At 46.1% G+C, this 14,125-nt stretch overlaps 1 protein-coding gene across 1 annotated transcript in view; it reads right to left on the minus strand.

Annotated features, from left to right (window-relative positions):
* Positions 1-2,465: 2,465 nt before the first annotated feature.
* fgf3 (fibroblast growth factor 3) overlaps positions 2,466-14,125 on the minus strand; it is a 14,215-nt gene continuing 2,555 nt past the window's right edge. Inside the window, exons 2-3 of the mRNA XM_055649200.1 lie at positions 12,973-13,076; positions 2,466-3,563 (exon numbers count right to left, since the gene is read on the minus strand). Coding sequence (XP_055505175.1) covers positions 3,231-3,563; positions 12,973-13,076 — 437 coding nt within the window. The 3' untranslated portion in view covers positions 2,466-3,230. The remainder of the gene's footprint in view (positions 3,564-12,972; positions 13,077-14,125) is intronic.

Here is a 14,125-nt window from a genome sequence, read left to right on the forward strand (position 1 = left end):
TGCTGGTTTAAACCGAAGATAAACACAATATGCTGGAGTAACTCAGCGGGTCAGGCAGCATCTCTGGAGAGAACGAATAGACGATGTTTCGGGTCGAGATAGAAGAAGGGTCACGACCCGAAACATCACCTATTATTTTTCTCCAGAGATGCTGCCTGACCCGCGGTGTTACTCCAGCTTTTTGTGCCTGTCAACGAATTAAGAATGGCCAGGTAAAAACTTACCAGGTATCTGACATCGGACATAGTTGGTTTCCACGACCGTTTAGGTGTAACGTGGATAATAACTGTTTCATGCCGGTTTCTGAATGAACGGCAAATGGGTCACTTTGCGACTATTTTTGCAATAATCGTGAAGTATTGCATTTTTATGGAAATGCAATATTGTGGAATCGCGTTTCTTCTTTATGGGGCCGTCCCACTTAGGAGACTGGAACGGAAACCTCTGGAGACGTTGGGCCCCACCCAAGGTTTCCGTGTGGTTCCCGGAGGTTTTTGTCAGTCTCCCTAATAGTCGAAAGTGGTTTCCGCTTCTTCTATGTTCCGGCGATTATTTCAAAAACTACAAAACCGGCCGCGACTAAAAATAGGTTGCCGTTTTAAAAATCGGTAATTTTTTAGTCGAAGCCGGTTGCTTTGCTAGTTGCTGGAGGTTACCGGAGGTTGCTGGAGGTTGCTGGAGGTTGCCGGAGGTTGCCGGAGGTTGCCCGAGGTACAACCGGGAACCACCGGGAACCTCCGGGAACCACACGGAAACCTTGGGTGGGGCCCAAAGTCTCCAGAGGTTTCCGTTCCATCTCCTAAGTGGGACAGCCCCATTAAGAGCTTCAAGCAGGAATCTCCCTGTGGTCGGGGAACGTTTCGAGAGCTCAGTCAATGGGGTTCAGCGACTAGATGTTTGGAGGCCGGAGAAGTGGTTTGCTTCTGTTGATCGGCCTGGATACGTGATTTTTCCACAAAAAAAAAATTAGAAAAATTACCTAATTCGAAGGTAAATAATCTGCCAAGACAAGACAGGACAAAATAAATGTCAGCTGGATAACTCTGATCTGCCGGAGTAACTCAGCGGGACAGGCAGCATCTCTGGATTGACGGAATGGGTGACGTTTCGGGACGAAACGTCTCCCATTCCTTTTCTCCAGAGATGCCGCCTATCCCGCTGAGTTACTCCGGCATTTTGCGTCTATCTTTGGTGTAAACCAGTATCTGCAGTTCCTTCCAACACATAACTCGGATTTGTTACAGTCTGAGATCAACCAATTTTCAAATCAGGATCTAAATAAACACGGGAAATTAATTATACAAATCTCATTCCAAGCTACAAATCAATACACGTATTTTTTCAAATGGCGATGCTTTGTACCCAAATGTCCTCTAAAGTGCAATTATTTTCAGAGGCAGTACATGTCACGTGAAACCTGTACATCCTCTAGAAGACCATTTCCCTGGGGGGGGGGGGGAGGGGGGTATTGTCTCGGTTGGTGCTGATGGTAGAGGTATCAAATGGAATGGACATTATGTGAAGCCTCCTGTTAAATTCATCTGTACCTGAGAAACTCTGTAGAGAGGCCCACCGAGTATTGTGTTATCTATCTATCTATCTATCTATCTATCTATCTATCTATCTATCTATCTATCTATCTATCTATCTATCTATCTATCTGTCCATCCGTCCGTCTGTCCGTGTCTGTATCTGTCTGTCTGTCTGTCTCTCTCTCTCTCTCTCCCTCTCTCTCACCTCTCCCTCTTTCCCCCTCCCCCTCTCTCTCTCTCTCCTCTCTCTCTCTCTCCCCTCCCCTCTCTCTCCTCCCTCCCCCTCTCTCTCCCTCTCCCTCCCCCCTCCCCCTCTCTCTCTCCCCTCCTCTCTCTCTCTCTCTCTCTCTCTCTCTCTCTCTCTCTCTCTCTCTCTCTCTCTCTCTCTCTCTATCTCTAGTTATCTTCCATTATCAATCAGTGAAATAAACAAATATTCCAAAGAGTGCGGTCGGTTACGAAGAAACATCGACTACTCCATTGGCCACTTTCTCTGGCAGAATCAGAACTTTGTTAAATGTAAAGGTGGAAATGTCTGTATCATTCAGATCTGCTCAGAGAAACAAGATGATCGAGAGGTTACTCAAAAAAGCTGGAGAAACTCAGCGGGTGCAGCAGCATCTATGGAGCGAACGGCCTATTTCCTTCGCTCCATAGATGCTGCTGCACCCGCTGAGTTGTAAAGGTGGAAATGTCTGTATCATTCAGATCTGCTCAGAGAAACAAGATGATCGAGAGGACAGTTTAGCCAATAATGACCAACTGTAAATGACCCCGGCTATTGTTTTGAATCGTGTACAAAATCCTAGAGTGCTTCGCTGAAAGATCACAAGGATTTCTATCAATGGAATAAATACAAAAGTGCGGATGGCTTCATCCTTATACCTCTGTGTTTCCATAACGCACCACTCACCACTCGTTACACCAAAGTACTCCATTTGTAGATATTTATTTAAAATAAATATGTGGACAGATAAATGTCAGTTCTCGAGTACATTGTCCAGTGCGCTTTCTGACTTCCTTCGCTCGGCTGAGTTTAATAGTACAGTATCATAGGATGGCACAGCCCAGAAGGCGGCCCTTCGGCCCATCGTGCCCGTGCTGGCTCCTTTGAAAGGGCTATAAGCAGTCCCACTCCCACGCTCTCTCCCCATAACTCCACAATCACCCCAAATTCAAGGATTTATCCAATTCTCTTTTGAAAATTGATACCACTTCGGCATTCAACCATGAACTGATTTTCCAGATAACACTGCCACTCCGCTGGTAGTTCCTCCCCGTCGTTCTTGAAATGACCAGCTCAGTCGTAAGCCATTAATCATACCGCATAAGTATAATGAAGTGTTCATTGGGAAACGTGGGACGAAAATGGGCCTTCGGTAGATGTTCTACTAATCCATTGTATTTTCTTGAGATACAAATATAGATGTTTCAAAGCAAAAACCACTGACTACAAGTCCCTACTGAGTTCGAATAAGACACCGAGGATGATATACATTAATTGTCCCTTTTGGAAGTAGCAGGAAATTTGAAAATAGAAACCAGATTTACATATTTACATTAATTATTATATCATAGATGATTTCGCAGTCCTAGGCACATCGTTCTAGAAATTAAAAAAAAAAAGCCCTATCTCCATTCCAATAGAGTCCAAGCTTTGCGCTCCAAGGGCCTGTTATTGCAGCGATGTTGACCCGGCTATTGGGAAGCTCTCGTTTTCTCGGCCTTGCTGGGAGATTTCACCAAGTCCTCTCGATATTTGGAGCTCGTGCGGAATAACCGGACGATTTCGTGATCTTTGCCGTCCAGCACCCGCGGCAGGAAGAGCGAGGATTTCTGGGTCTTGCGGGTTTTGAACCCTCTCCTCGGCCGGCCCTTGCCGTTGATGGACACGTACCAGAGTCTCTCGGCGCTGTTCCGCCGCCTTGATCCCGCTGAGCTCGGGGCGGTCTTGTAGGATCTCGAGGCGTAGGTGTTGTATCCCAGCTCGTGGATCCGCTCAACAAACTCACACTCTGGGGTGTAGACTTCCTGCAAACACACAGAGACATAGGAGAACCAGTTATAGAACGTACATTTTCGATACAAATACATTTCTCTATAAGGGCTTGTCCCACTTTCACAACCTAATTCACAACCTCTGCCGAGTGTGACCTTGACTCAAACTCACGGCATGGTCGTAGGTAGGTCGTAGGTAGGTCATAGGTAAATCATGATGCTAGTCGTAGGTACTCGTGGCATCAAGTAGGTCGGGGCGTTTAAGAAGGAACTGCAGATGCTGGAAAATTGAAAGTAGACAAAAGTGCTGGAGAAACTCAGTGGGTGCAGCAGCATCTAAGGAGTGGAAGAAATAGGCAACGTTTCGGGTCGAAACCCTGCTTCAGAAGTAGGTCGGGGCGTTTCTTCAACATGACGAAAAATGTCCACAAGTAAAAAAAGGTCGTGAATTAGGTCATGAAAGTTGGACAGGCCCTTAAGGTATATAGACCTAACTACTTATCTAAGATAGAAACAAAAAGCTGGAGTAACTCAGCGGGACAGGCAGCATCTCTGGAGCGAAGGAATGGGTGACGGTTCAATTTATGGCCATTAATGAACCGAAACATCACCCATTCCTTCTCCAGAGATGCTGCTTGTCCCGCTGAGTTACTCCAGCTTTTTTGTATCTATCTTCGGTTTAAACCAACATCTGCAGTTCCTTCCTAACCACATAACTAGTCTAACCTCTTCCCATCATTAGGGAGGTTGTCAGGGGTGTTTAATTATTTGGGAAGTAACTGCAGATGCTGGCTTATGCCGCAGACTGACACAAAATGCTGCAGGACTCAGCGGGTCAGACAGTGTCTCTGGAGAAAAAGGAAAAGGTCGCAACCTTTCTTCAGGCTGATAGATAGAGGTGGGGAGGGAGGGGGCTGGGAGGTGAGGAGAGAGGGAAAATGGAGATGAGAGAAGGCCAGAACTATTCAGAGCTGGCAACAGTTGACCTCAGGAAGGGTGAAGCCCATAATGGCCCATTGTTTGCTGGGGATGTGATAACAATGATGCAAACAGTGGAACGAGTAGGACCTATCACTTTTCTCCAGAGATGTTGCCTGACCCGCTGAGTTACTCCAGCATTTAGTGTTCAATTCTCATATGTACCGACAACCAAACAATTCTTACTTGTGGCAACATAACATGCCTATTTCTGCGGAATTCTCTGCCTCAGAGGGCGGTGGAGGCCGGTTCTCTGGATACTTTCAAGAGAGAGCCGCATAGGGCTCTTAAAAATAGCGGAGTCAGGGGATATGGGGAGAAGGCAGGGACGGGGTACTGATTGGGGATGATCACATTGAATGGCGGTGCTGGCTCGAAGGGCCGAACGGCCAACTCTTGCACCTCTTGTCTATTGTTTATAAACACAATACACAGAGATAAAATATATTAAACAATAAAATCAACAAATTGTTAAGAACAGTTCCAGTACAAAAAAAGCCATTGACCACAGGTCAATCAAAGTCAGTCCATAAAGGTTTATAGCTGAGATAGTGTGTTGTGTTCACTAGTCTGGTGGTCCATATAGCCCTGTTGCCATTCAGCAAGGAAACAGGCCCTTCGGCCCAACCTGCTATTGCCAACCAAGATTCTCCCTCTACGCTAGTCCAACCAGCCCTCATTTGGCCCTATATCTCACGAAGCCAAGGGTTCCAAACCTGGGGTAAATTTACCCCCAGGGGGTGAAATTTTGTCTACCCAGGGGGTACATTTGTTGATTCTGGATTTGTACATGTTTTTCTCATTGGCTGACTGTGTTTGGTTCTGGTATACCGGTTTCTGTTCATCATTAGTTGTTCATGAATAAGTGAAATAACGTTGTCATGTGCTGTTCAAAGTTGCCAGGGTGTAAACGGGATGAACAAGGTTGGGAACCCCTGTACTAAGCCTTGATAGACACTAAATGCTGGAGTAACTCGGCAGAACAGACAGCATCTCCGGTGAGAAAGAATGGGGGATGATGGTTTGGCTCGAGACACTCTTAACCTGTCGTACCTGCATCAAGCACCTTCTCTTGCATGCTCCCACCACCCTTTGTGTGGAAAAAGTGGCCATTGGGTTCCTATTAAATCTCCCCACCCCTCCCATCTCACCTTAAACCTACAGTGTGTCCTCCAGTTCTCGATTCCCATACTCTGGGCAAAACACTGTGCATTCACCCAATACTGTACATTGACGGTAGATATAAAATGCTGGAGTAACTCAACGGGACAGGCAGCATCACGGGAGAGAAGGAATGAGTGATGCTTCAGGACGAGACCACACTTGATCCATCAATAATAGACGCAAGTCAGTACTGGTGACAACTGTGATGAGTTTCAATTTGACCGTTCATCCCAAACAGCTCCATGAAGAGGACTCTCTGATTTACGGGCTGTTCCCAGGAGCACATTCGGAGAGCTGCTGGAAGGTCACCAACTCTCTCTGCTCTGTCCAAAACTTGCTGACCTCCCAGCAGAGTGAGATGACCGTCGGGGAATGTGGCCGACCGGCCAGCTGCAGACTACGAAGTACGTGCTGAGGGACGCACTGAAGCTCGGTGCAGCCAACGCCTGGTTCAGGTTCTGGTTGATTACTGTGTGGTTATCTCATGCAGGTCGGAGTGAGTGGAGTAGCGATTAAATTTTGACGTGGTCCTTTTTGACCAAGTTGAGGAGATCTAGCTGCTCCATCCCGTTTTTAAATGGCTTAGCATCGGGAGCAGCGCATGTGTTGGGTAGTCTCATATTCCATTCCCTTATCCTCCTTGGCTAAAGGGAATATTGGTCGCAAGATTTAGTGAAATCTAGCCAGTTGATGATGTGGGGACTGTTATTTTGTCTTGTTTCTGGCACTTGGTGCTCTGGGATGACAGGAGATTTGATGGCACGATTTTGTGAATCTCCTTGTAAATTGCAATAGGTCTTGGCCTGATTCTGCGCAGCTCTAGGGTATCCCATCCGAGAGAAGTCAGCATATTATTCACGCTCGATTTGCGCTTTGAGTCATTACACACAAAGCGGGCTGCTCGGCGTTGTACTTGTACTCCTTACCTTGGAGGACTTACACAGTTCCCGCTGCACCAAAAAATCCCAGAATATCATAAAGGACATTTCCCACCCCGGACACTCCCTGTTTGAACTGTTGCCGTCAGGCAGACGGTACAGATCTACAAGGACAAGGACAAATAGACTAAAAAAACAGTTTTTACCCCACTGCTATAAAAGCACTAAATGTAGCCGCCAAGGAACGCAGGGGCGATACAGACTAAGGGACTGTGGTACACTGTGAAATCGACAGAAGGATGGAGGGTTGGGTGTGTATGCGTGCTTTGTTCGTGATATTTATTTAGTTGTTTATCTTTTAATATTTTACCTTGTATGTATCGTTAGCTTTTAGAAATGTTTGAATGCTGCACTGACTGGCTGACATTTTAAATTTTGTTGTACATGGTTCATGTTACAATGACAATAAAGAAACTATTCTACTTTCTCCAGGGTGATCTTGTTGCTGTTGAAAGGATCCCATACGTCTGACTCCACAATACTCCAATTTGGGCCTGACCAAGGACTTGTTGGTATTCTCTTTGACGGACCTACGACATGCGTGAAAATTTATTTTGAGTAGGCCGAGAGTTCTATTTGCTTTGTTGGACACTTGGCTAATATGCGTCGCCCAACTTAAATCTTTGCTTAATTCGATTCCTAGATATGGGTGATGGTCGACAGCAAGCAATGTGTGGCTACCCATGTTGTATTCTGATAAAAAGTGGTTTAATCTTGTGTGAGACATGCATGGTATGACATTTGGTTGTATTCAATGACATCTGCCAGTTCTTCCCCACTGTATCACAGAGAGTTTCCAGGTCCTTCAGTAAGGACAAGCTGTCTTCTGGTGTGTTCATCTCTTCAAGGCTCTGTGGGGGAGGACCACAGTCTAGGGTCCTTCAGCTGCTGAACACTGAGGGGGGGGAGAGGGGGGGGCAGGGTGTAGGGGAGACACCCCTCAAAGAAGGAAAGACATATCACCCCAGGGGCCATATGTGTGGCAAAGATATTTTGTGTAAAGATAGATGCAAACTGAGCATGACACTATTGAATGTATGGGCATTGAGAATGAGTTTTTGATTTTGTCTGCATTTTTTAATTCCAAATTAAGTTAATTTTTGAATAAGAAACGTTTCAATTTGAGGTATTTGGAAAACACATATCTAAATAGCAGGGATGTCTACACCTCATAGTTCCCCATTGGAAGGAGTGAAAAAAACTTTGTACCTGAATGGGACAAAGCGAATCAGAGTGAGGACCGATGCAAATTGGAGGAACAGCACCTTGGATTTTGCTTGGGCGGCTTACAACCCAGCGGTATGACACAGAATGCTGGAGTTACTCAGCGGGTCAGGCAGCATCTCCGGAGAGAAGGAACGGGTGATGTTTCGGGTCGAGACCCTTCTTCAGACCCTTCTTCGACTATTGATTTCTCTAACGTCAAGTAACCCTTGCTTCCCCTCTCTCCCCGAACCTTCCCCCCACACTAGTTTGCCGACTAGTATCACTGTCCCCCTGATGAATGTTATTGATATTTTACCGATTGTATGCCTCATTGTCATCTTCTCCTCAGCTAACAATGAACCATTCTACATTTGTGTGGGAAGGAACTGCAGATGTGAGTTTAACTTACGATAGACACAAAATGCTGGAGTAACTCGGCGGGACCTGCTGAATAACCCGCTGGGTAACTCCAGCGTTTTGTGACCAAACCACATTTCCTTAATCCTCGTCTGCTTTGATCTGTCGTTTTCACATCTTACCCCAGCATATCTCAAGTCTCCCCATCCTCTGACTCCCAGTCTGAAGAAGAGCCTCGACCCATTTCTTCTCTCCAGCGATGCTGCCTGTCCCGTTGAGTTACTCCCGCATGTTGTGTCTATCTTCGGTGTAAACCAGCATCTGCAGGTCACCTCTTACACAAAGCGAACAACATGGTCCGCACTTGGTCACCTACTGCACTCTGGCCGTTCGGGTGATTAAAATATATGCAGCCAGACGGCACCATATCAAGCCAATTTAGTCAACTTTAACGATGGCTAACGAGATAAAATATTGAAATTATAATGACTCCTAACATAGAAACATGGAAAATAGGTGCAGGAGGAGGCCATTCGGCCCTTCGAGCCAGCACCGCCATTCACTGCGATCATGGCTGATCGTCCCCTATCAATAACCTGTGCCTGCCCCATATCCTTTGACTCCACTGGCCCCTAGAACTCTATCTAACTTTCTCTTAAATCCATCCAGTGACTTGACCTCCACTGTGGCAGGGAATTCCATAAATTCACAACTCTCTGGGTGAAAACGTTTTTTCTCACCTCAGACTTAAATGACCTCCCCTTTATTCTAAGACTGTGGCCCCTGGTTCTGGACTCGCGGGAACATTGGGAACATTTTTCCTGTATCTAGCTTGTCCAGTCCTTTTATAATTTTATATGTTTCTATAAGATTCCCCCTCATCCTTCTAAACTCCTTAGGTTATTTTTCTCTCAAATTCAACTCAAGCCTAGTTACGAAAGTTACAATAATTACTTTGCAATGAAAATCGATACCAGCATTGCCACGGTGGTGGTGGAGGTAGATAGGACTGCGGCATTTAAGAGGTTTTGAGATAGGCACATGGAAGTAAGTGCAAGGGATTGAGGGAGATGGGTCAGCACAAGCAGACGCGATCAGTTTAACTCGGCATCATGTTCGGCACGGACATTGTGGGCCAAATGGCCTGTTCCTGTGCTGAACTGTTCTACGTTCTATGTTCAAAATTCTATGTTCGGTGCCTCTAATGCACGGTGTAGTCAGGAACTGCAGATAGATACAACATGCTGGACTAAACTCAGCGATACAGGCAGCATCTCTGGATAGAAGGAATGGGTGACGTTTTGGATCAAGACCCTTCTTCAGACTGGTTTAAACAGAAGATAGACACAGAAAGCTGGAGTACCTCAGCAGATCAGGCAGTGTCTCTGTAGAAACGTCACCTACTCTTTTTTCTCCAGAGACGCTGCTTGGCCAGTTGAGTTATTCCAGCATTCAGTGACTATCTTCAGTGAAATACACTGGACAGTCAGAGTCCTGTGATTGTTATTGGTTTATTTACTCTGCAAAAAGTAACACGGTAATTAGCTTTTGTTTGCTTGATGTCCAATTAAATCAGATAACATTGTACATGAATATCTCCCAGTAATTAATGACAATCAGAGATTTTGTAGCTGGTGTACTGATTGTGTAGGTGTAAAGGACATTGCTTCTCTCTCACACCCCCTCCCCACTCCCCCGCCCTCAAAGTTAACAACTTCTACCTTATAAAACAGACCTCTATTTTGTTATAGTAATTGCAGAATTGAATTTCAAAAGCACTTATCAAATAAAAAAAAAATAGTCGGAACTGGTGATTGCTAATTGCTTTCTTACCCCCCAAAAAAGAGTACATGGTACACATCACATTATCAAACTGTGATGGGAACCACCACTTTTGCTCATTGATGTGTCCGCAAGGATATCAGCCGATCAAGGATAGAACTGCATTGATGGGAACAGTGGGGCACATTGAACACGCGGCCATTAGTGCGGCAGCAATCTGATCACAGATAAGAGGGTTGCAGCGTGTGAACCGTTTCTGTGTGCAGTCCTACTTTGAACAGATAGAGAGATTTGAAGCCCCTGATATCAGAGGAAAGATCGTACGGGGGAGTGGAAAGAGGAGGAGGGAGGGGGGGGGGGGGGGGGGTGGGGGGGGGGGGGGGGGGGGAGGGGGGGGGGGGGGGAGGAGCGGTAGGAGGGGAGGAGATGAAACGGGAATTGAGCCCACACTCTTTAGATCAAATCTTGGCGCGCACATCTCAGAATGTCATGAGAAAAGGGTACAAACTTACAACCGGGAATGAACAGTTCGGATATGATAGGAAGGAATGCTGGAGTAACTCAGCGGGACAGGGTTGAAAGTCTGAAGAAGGGTTTCGGCCCGAAACCTTGCCTGTTTCCTTCGCCCCATAGATGCTGCTGCACCCGCTGAGTTTCTCCAGCATTTATGTCTACCTTCGATTTTCCAGCTTCTGCAGTTCCTTCTTAAACAGGTTTGAAAGGCATTGGCTTTAGCAAAGACCTATTGGTCAGTGGGTTAGTGTTGTCCATGCATAACCGCTGCTTGTGTAGGAAGGGAACTGCAGATGCTGGTTTATACCAAAAGTAGACACAGAGTGCTGGAGTAACTCAGCGGGCCAGGCAGCATCTCTGAAGAAAAGAGGGTGGATAGGTGACGTTTCGGATCGGGTATTCAGAACCAAAGTGGGGGAGGAGAATTGGAGGCGAGAAAAGACCAAGAACCAACTTCAAGTGTCATGTTGAATGTAAACGCACATAGTTAACTTTTCCATACTTACGCAGGTACTATGCATAGCCTGAAACCAGCTAACTATTTGCCTTGAAGATACAGACAAGCCGGGCTTGAGTTTGACTCCAGTGCGGTTGGGGGGGGGGGGGGGGGGGGGGGGGGGGGAGAGATTTAATAGGAACCGGAGGGGCAACGTTTTCACACAGAGAGTGGTGGAACTAGACTTCAACTTCAAAAGGCGTCTTTCTGCTTGTCAGAAGAAGAGTGTGTAGGATGCTGATTTACACCGAAGATAGACACAAAATGCTGGAGTAACTCAGCGGGACAGACAGCATCTCTGGAGAGAAGGAATGGGTGACCTTGAACCTTCCTTCAGACAGGATGTGAAAGTTTGGCGTTTAAGAAGGAACTGCAGACGCTGGAAAACCGAAGGTGGACAAAAGTGCAGGGGAAACTCAGCGGGTGCAGCAGCATCTATGGAGCGAAGGAAATAGGCACAAAAGCGCTGGGTGATTTTGCACAGTGGCTGTGCACAGACTCCAAGCCGGGTAGCCACTTGTGTGGCCTTTGGTTAGCGCCTCGCCACTGACGGGGTGAGGGGAGGAGGTGTGTGGGGTGGGGGCTCACGGTGGGAGCACCGCGCACCTTGTTCTTGCAGAGGTGGGAGTGGCGTAGGAAGGGGTTTAATTAGACGCTGACTCATCAGAAAATGGCTGCAAGCGTGTTTGGGACTTCAGAAACGGTCTATGACATTCATGCCAAACCTTTACCGCCGGTCACAAACCGCCATTCTAGGAGATATCAAGAACTGCAGTAGCTGGAAACTTGACCCAAACACAAAGAGCTGGAACAACATAGCGGGCCAGGCAGCATCAGCTCAGAGACTGGACAGGCAGCGTTAAGGGTGTGAAGAAAGGTCCGAACCGGAAACGTTGCCTGCCCATTCCCTCCACAGATACTGCCTGACCCGCTGACTCACTTTCTGTTTTGCTCACGAAAAGGCGTTCTCGTTACACGTGACTCACTGCTTCGTCTTGAACCTTATGTACCTCCAAGTGAGAGCGAGAGAGTGTACAGAAGATGTAGGGAACGTTTGAAGAAGTCTCCCGACCCGAAATGTCACCAGTCCGTTTCCCGGCTGAGATGCTGCCTCGCCCCGATGAGTTCCACACCGGCGCTTTGTGTGTTTTACTCAAGATTCCAGCATTTACAGTTTGTTGGGAACTTTGAGAACCAGAATCTCCATTCTCGCTCCTGCTTGTAGCTTTCTCCCGGTGAATCCTTTTACTGATCTCCTTTAGTAATCAGCGAACCACTTCAAATGCTTCTCCCCTCTGAAATCAACTTTAAACTCGCGGCTTGCCACTCGCTGGGCTGTTCTTCGTCAGATTATTTTAAAGCACTCTCGGGATCTCATGAATCATCAAATAAACTAAACAGCATGAATATTTGTGCAACCCCGTTGATTTCCGCCCCCCCCCCCATTATAGTGGAAGTGAGAAGGGGCAGAACTTGTTGATAGACATGGGGGGTGTGGAGGAAGGAACTGCAGATGCTGGTTTACACCGAAGATAGACACAACATGCAGGAGTAACTCAGCGGGGCAGGCAGTAAACATCTCTGGATAGAAGGAATGAGTGACGTTTCGGGTCGAGACCCTTCTTCAGACTTGGTATATACCAACACTTTCCCTCATCAATCGTTTTTTTTGGCTGTGTGTGTGTGTGTGTGTGTGGTTTTTTTTTAAAGTGTTATTGTTAATAGCAGACATCAGTTCCTTATATAAAGAAACTTTAACAGGTGCATTGTCCATATGCCATGAGGTAGCCGTGTAAAATATTGAGTCTGTTTTCTTTTAGGATATTTCACTAAATACCATTTAATGAATGAATGGATGAATGAAGTCACAAGTGAAGGGATTTCTAATTGATACAGACGATGGGGAAGAAAAGTTCTTCAAGCACTCTGCATATATATAGCAACCTAGCGAGACATGACCTCCCCATAGCAATATGAACACATGGTCAATATGAAATATACAACTTACCGACGCGAACACGCGGCCTCTTCTGTTCATGGCCAAATATCTTCCCGAAAACAACCCCTTGATCGCCACCACTCCTACATCGACAGCAGTTATTTCCAAGATGCCTGAAAGAAGGAACAGGGGGGTGAAGATAGGCGCTTTGAATAATGCCCCGATATTACAGCAGAGGAAAAAGACGCGAGTAGTGACAAAACGCCAGAACAAGATTTTAACAACCACAATATTCCAATTATATAACTCTGATGAACTGAATATGAGTGGGAATATGAATACTTTTATTCTCACATGGGACTATGCACAGTGAGATTCTTTGCTGGCAAACACAATGTATACACATGATTACGAAAGTTAGGAAACTTTTTAAAAAGTTATGACTAAACGTCGGCTAAGCCACCCAGAGAACGTTCCCCTGACTCTCAGCTTGAAGAAGGGTCTCGACCCGAAACGTCAGCTACACATTTACTGCGGGGATGCTGCCTGACCCGCTGCGTTACACCAGCTTTTTTTTGTGGCAGTCTCCAGAGAACGTTATTGACTTTGAACTGCATAGTCCCCTTAATTTTGCAAGAGTCCACATCCCACTGCATTTCACATCAAACAACTTCCAAAACGCTTGTTCCAAACGGGAGCATATTTGTTTTTGCGTAGGAAGGAACCGCAGATGCTGGTTTAAACCGAAGATAGACAAAAAATAAAATAAAAAGCCGGAGCAACTCAGCGGGTCAGATAGCATCTCTGGAGAGAAGGAATATGTGACTTTTCGGGTCGAGACCTGAGAGTCGGGAGAACGTTCTCTGCGGGTTCTTTTTGACTTTTTGTTTCGCCTCAGTCATAACTTTCCTAACGTTTCCAAAAGTTTCCTAACTCGACCCGAGTCACCCATTCCTTCCCTCCAGAGATGCTGCCTGGTCCGCTGAGTCACTCCAGCATTTTTGTGTCTAACTTTTTTCCCCCGCTATTTATTTTGCTCTTGAATAAGAATTATAATTTCAGATAGATGGTAAAGCAGTCGCTCTGTTTAACATTTTTATTGTCGGTCTCCACATCCATAAATCTCCTTAACCCTTTAAGATCTTTGCTTTCATCTGAGATAGTTAAAGCTCAGATGACACAGGTGAATGCAAGATGGTCTTAGTACACGAGTTGATTCTAA

This window comes from Leucoraja erinacea, chromosome 18 (genome assembly GCF_028641065.1).
Source record: "Leucoraja erinacea ecotype New England chromosome 18, Leri_hhj_1, whole genome shotgun sequence".
Lineage (NCBI taxonomy): Eukaryota > Metazoa > Chordata > Chondrichthyes > Rajiformes > Rajidae > Leucoraja > Leucoraja erinaceus.